At 38.7% G+C, this 6,488-nt stretch overlaps 1 protein-coding gene across 5 annotated transcripts in view; it reads left to right on the plus strand.

The window, feature by feature from the left end:
- Positions 1–6,254, plus strand: part of LOC139539649 (epidermal growth factor receptor substrate 15-like 1) — a 29,798-nt gene extending 23,544 nt beyond the window's left edge. For 3 of the 5 annotated variants that reach the window (XM_071342789.1, XM_071342792.1, XM_071342791.1), the window contains one exon: positions 200–6,254. In XM_071342789.1, the coding sequence (XP_071198890.1) occupies positions 200–346 (147 nt within the window). In that variant the 3' untranslated portion in view covers positions 347–6,254. The remainder of the gene's footprint in view (positions 1–199) is intronic. The other 2 variants (XM_071342793.1, XM_071342795.1) reach the window with 1 other exon arrangement.
- The last annotated feature ends 234 nt before the right edge of the window (positions 6,255–6,488 follow it).

Below are 6,488 nucleotides of genomic sequence, written 5' to 3' on the forward strand. Positions count from 1 at the left end.
AGATGGTGCCTATGAAAACTACAGTCATGTATATCCTCTTACTGTAGCCAGGCAAACATGGAAGTTTACCCTTTATATACAGTGTAAGGTTCACTAAAATGCAATAATCTGTCAAAACACCTTCTAATGTATGTGTTTTCTATATGGTGTGAGGGATGAATCATTTGTATGTTAAATGCCTCTCCTCTTCTCTCTGTAGTTTGGAAATGAGGCTCAGCAACTGGAGTGGGCGAAGCGAGAGAGTGAGCGAGCGGAGCGGGAGCGGCTGAAGAGACTCCGGCAGCAGGAGCAAGAGGACTTAGAGCTGGCCATCGCTCTCAGCAAGGCCGAGATGTCTCACGGGTGACCTGGACTGGACTGGACACACACACACACACACACACACACACACACACACACACACACACACACACACACACACACACACACACACACACACACACACACACACACACACACACACACACACACACACACACACACACACATCCCACTGCACAAAAACTGGTTGAATCAACGTTGTTTCCACATCATTTCAACAAAAAATAAATACATGTGATGACATTGAATTAACGTTGAAAACTCATTGGATTTGTAAAAAGTCAGTAACGTAAGGGTATTTAGTATTTTTTTCAACCAACTTTTAACCTTAATCCAATGACATGGGGATTTTTTTTGTTGATTTCATGTTGAGTTCACGTTAATTGACAACTCAAAGAAATGTAAATCAAAACTAGACGTTGAACTGAATTCTGTGCCAAGTGGGATGCCCACGCACATAGAGATACAGACACATATAGACAAACACACACTTAGAGATACAGACACATATAGACAAACACACACATATAGATAAACACACACATAGAGATACAGACACATAGAGATACAGACACATATAGACAGACACACACATAGAGATACAGACACATATAGACAAACACACACATAGAGATACAGACACATAGAGATACAGACACATATAGACAAACACACACATAGAGATACAGACACATATAGACAAACACACACATAGAGATACAGACACATATAGACAAACACACACATAAAGACAAACACACACATAGAGATACAGACACATATAGACAAACACACACATAGAGATACAGACACATATAGACAAACACACACATAGAGATACAGACACATATAGACAAACACACACATAGAGATACAGACACATATAGACAAACACACACATAAAGATACAGACACATATAGACAAACACACACATAGAGATACAGACACATATAGACAAACACACACATAGAGATACAGACACATATAGATAAACACACACATAGAGATACAGACACATATAGATAAACACACACATAGAGATACAGACACATATAGACAAACACACACATAGAGATACAGACACATATAGACAAACACACACATAGAGATACAGACACATATAGACAAACACACACATAGAGATACAGACACATATAGACAAACACACACATAAAGATACAGACACATATAGACAAACACACACATAGAGATACAGACACATATAGACAAACACGTTGAAAACTCATTGGATTTGTAAAAAGTCAGTAACGTAAGGGTATTTAGTATTTTTTTCAACCAACTTTTAACCTTAATCCAATGACATGGGGATTTTTTTTGTTGATTTCATGTTGAGTTCACGTTAATTGACAACTCAAAGAAATGTAAATCAAAACTAGACGTTGAACTGAATTCTGTGCCAAGTGGGATGCCCACGCACATAGAGATACAGACACATATAGACAAACACACACTTAGAGATACAGACACATATAGACAAACACACACATATAGATAAACACACACATAGAGATACAGACACATAGAGATACAGACACATATAGACAGACACACACATAGAGATACAGACACATATAGACAAACACACACATAGAGATACAGACACATAGAGATACAGACACATATAGACAAACACACACATAGAGATACAGACACATATAGACAAACACACACATAGAGATACAGACACATATAGACAAACACACACATAAAGACAAACACACACATAGAGATACAGACACATATAGACAAACACACACATAGAGATACAGACACATATAGACAAACACACACATAGAGATACAGACACATATAGACAAACACACACATAGAGATACAGACACATATAGACAAACACACACATAAAGATACAGACACATATAGACAAACACACACATAGAGATACAGACACATATAGACAAACACACACATAGAGATACAGACACATATAGATAAACACACACATAGAGATACAGACACATATAGATAAACACACACATAGAGATACAGACACATATAGACAAACACACACATAGAGATACAGACACATATAGACAAACACACACATAGAGATACAGACACATATAGACAAACACACACATAGAGATACAGACACATATAGACAAACACACACATAGAGATACAGACACATATAGACAAACACACAGATAGACATACTCTTACTAGCATTACTCGTATACATACACATGCGTGTACGACTCACACACCATACCCCATCACACTGTGAAGGACCTGGAGCTGGCCATTTCTGTCAGGGCCGATGTGCCCAACACATGACCGCTTCCTTAACCACACACACAGACACACACCACCGCCACAACACACATACACACGCCATCTGATACGCACACACAGAAACACACACCTCACCACACAATCTCTGGATGGACAAACTCTCAAAGCAAAAAAAAATACAAAACAGAACTTTTGGGGTTATCTTGTGACCTGTGGAAACCAGTGGTGTAGTGGTGTAGTGGAGGGGAAACGCAAGTAAATGCAGTTTACCAACCTTTTTTATTTTTTGTGACAGTTAATCCACCTTTTGTGGAAAAATGCATTACTTTTTTCACCACGACCGGTGATCAGAGTTTACCAACCTATATTTTTACCACTACATCACTGGTGGAAATGGAACTGGATTTGACTTTACGGTGGTAGGTTGGAGTTGGAGTGGGAGATTGAAGCCAACAATCACAATCTCTCTTACTGTTTTTAATTGATAGGTAGGGAGGGGAAAAGATGATGACCCGTGGTTTAAGAATGAACTGATGCACTGTTTAAATGCACTATAGAGGCTGGCTCAACATGAAAGATGTAAAGATGAACATAATCTTTACAACTGTGTTGTTTTGGTGAATGAGCATGAATCGCAACTAGAGCTCTGACAGATGTGAAAAAGGGAATACCTAAAGGTTATGCTGGAATGCTTATTAAGATTGAGACATTATTTTAGTATTGGTTTATTATGTGAATGTGGCAAGCCAGTGGCAGGGTTCTTCTCTGACTGGCTACTGTAAGTGTTTTGTGAGAGAGAGGTCTGTTTGGACCAGAACAAACTGTACAGATATATATTTTATTTTCTTTGAGTGTGAGATAGTAGATGCATTGTTTTGACAATAATTCAGTGCTTCTTCAGCGAACATAGGAAGAAGGAATGGGTACTTAGCTGTGCCTCCTCTGAAAGTTCAAGTAAGTTCACAAAGCTGTGATGTATATCAAACAACAACCAAAAAGGCCAGATGAGGGAAATTATTTCAAGTTTATTATAGAGTTTTTTTTATTATATTTTTTTTTTACTATGTGATGTGTTATTTTATTATTTTAGGTATTATTTGTTAAAAGACAGATAAATGTTGTTTATTATGATTCAAGTTGAAAAGAGCTGCCAAAATTTACAAACCTACAAGCACAAGCTGCAGAGAGGTTAAAGAAAGTTAGAAATGGCCTGTGGTTTTCTTCAGCTAACCATCAATGATATGCAAATTCATTAGGTCACATGACCTAATGAGGTCACACAGCTATAACTGGAATATTCCGCTGTTTACGGTACAGTGTGTCATAGTTTGATGTTACAACTTGGGCTCAACCACTTTTATTTATAGCTGCTTTGTCTTTTACTTGAAACTCCTTGCTGATGGTACTGCCTGCTTAGCACATTACACCTGTGGGTTTTACTTCACTTTCACCTTAATTAAGCTTTGAATTGAACTGAATAGAGATGATGATAATAGCAGCTGAGGTCCTAACCATATGAAAAGGACACTTACATTAATTGCCCCTGTGTTCTATGTGTTCCTGTTGTACTGAACTGTATGTGTCCTACATTGACTTTTATAAGCTTCCATGTAATGTCATTGTTGTCACCTACTATTGTACTAGTCTGAGTGAAAAGACCTATGGGATGTTGTGAAAATGCATTATGAAAGTTACATCCCCCTTTGGGTTGGAAAAGGACATGATTTAAGTTACAATTCAGTGGTATGGGCCGTTAACGCTGCCACAAGGTGGAAATAGAAACCATCTCTCCGTAACATTTATTTGTTAATGTTTACATATCAAACTTCTTTGCTCTAGTGGTTAAAACAGTGTAATTATATTCTATGTGAAGAACCTGTTCTGGTACAGATCTGACCTTTAACTGTGCTGCTGTATATAGCTGACTCACTGGGCAAAAACTGGTTGAATCAATGTTGTTTCCACGTCATTTTAACAAAAAAATGTATGTGATGACATTGAGTCAACCTAGAAAAAAGTCGTCAACGTGAGGGAATTTGGTCTTTTGGGTTAGGGTTAGGGTAACCTAACGAAGCAGTGGTAAAAAAAACGCCTGAAACTAGATCCCCCCCCCTACATACTGGTCTTGACGAGAAGGAAAAAAACTGTTGGGGGAGGTTCTCTTCTGCACTGTTCAACCAATCCAGTAAATGTGGAGGAGGAGTTAAGATGGTGCGCCTAAATGTGGAAGTCGCTTCACAGGCTCTTTTTCCATTTCCTCTTAAAACCGGAACATCCGTTTGTTGGGTACTCGGCAGAGGCTAGGGTTAGGGTACCCCTAACCCTAACTTTTAACGTAAGTCGAATGACATGTTGAATTTTTGTTGTTGAATTCATGTTAGTTGACAGCTCAACGAAATGTAAATCAAAACTAGACGTTGAACTGATGTCTGTGCACAGTGGGGAGGTAACCTGTGGTCGTCTGCATTTGACCCTTGACCTTTTTGGCCCTACCTGTGGTGTTTTAATCACAGGTCAGACTCTCGAAGCTTGGGATGCCAACACTCCTGCCTTACCCAGCATGCTCTATGTCAGAACCCCTGTAGTGTGCCTTCGGGTTAGGGGAAATCCACAGTGAGGGTGTTTGGTTGGCCGGACACTCAGCCACAGCTCTCTGTTCATTGGTCATTTCATGGCCCTTTTTGTATGCCTTGAAAATACATCCATCCTTTCTTACTCCATTCTTTGAAGTTAGCCTAGCGTTTAAGAGCATTGGGCCAGTAACTGAAAGGTTGCTGGTTCGAATCCCTGAGCCGGCAAGGTGGAAACAAATCTGCCATTCTGCCCTTAAGCAAGACAGTTAACCCCCAACAACAACTGCTCCCCGGGTGCCGATGATGTCAATTAAGGCAGCACCTCTCTGATTCAGAGGGGTTGGGTTAAATGCGGATGACACATTTCGCTTGAATGCAGTCAGTTGTGCAACTGACTAGGTCTTCCCTTGATCTGACACTGTTGGATTGGTGAAAGAAAGGGTTCCATTATGTATCCCAATCACCCATCCAATCATGTCAGATTAGGGAGGCAGGATGGAAGGATGCATTTTGAGAGTATTGAAATAGGGCCCAACACTACCTAGTGTTCTCTACAAACTTACCACTCATGCTGTATTTTGTCTTTGATACCTACATCGTGCAATAGATTTTATTTCGTATTTTTCTCGTTGTTCGTGTGCTGAAAATACCTGTGAATCCCATTGGACTTTTAATGTCTATGCTTTTAATGTGAGTGCCCTCTGCCCCAACTTGGCTGAGTTTGATCATACATTCAGAGATCCATGCAGAGGACTAATACAAGCCTAAACAGATTGTAGAGGACTTATCTTTTGTTTTTCTGACAACTGATCTGACTTCTGAAGCTCGATGCATTCCTTTTTCATTGGTCTGCCTTTAATTGTCTTTCCGCTGTAGATGAAAATAAATAATCAAAGCTGTCTTAAACGGTATATTATGTCTGTTATATTTGTCCCATAAGAAGTGAAAAAATGTGCAACTTAAAACATTTTGAGGATATATGACTATACACTAAGAGTAAAAAAAAAAATGATTGAATTTATTTTAAATGTTAATCCTATGTACATGGTCATTGTTTACTAGAATAAACATTTCATTTAAATAAATAGGTCTCATGTTTTTTTGTGGTGTTTTTTTATTTAATTGATTTTCCTTTTGCACGTGCACTGAGTACAGTTGTGGCCAAATGTTTTGAGAATGACACATATCAATTTTCACAAAGTCTGCAGCCTCCGTTTGTATGATGGCAATTTGCATATACTCCAGAATGTTATGAAGAGTGATCAGATGAATTGCAATTAATTGCAAAGTCTCTCTTTGCCATGCAAATGAACTGAATC

The sequence above is a fragment of the Salvelinus alpinus genome, chromosome 15 (assembly GCF_045679555.1).
Source record: "Salvelinus alpinus chromosome 15, SLU_Salpinus.1, whole genome shotgun sequence".
NCBI classification, from domain to species: domain Eukaryota; kingdom Metazoa; phylum Chordata; class Actinopteri; order Salmoniformes; family Salmonidae; genus Salvelinus; species Salvelinus alpinus.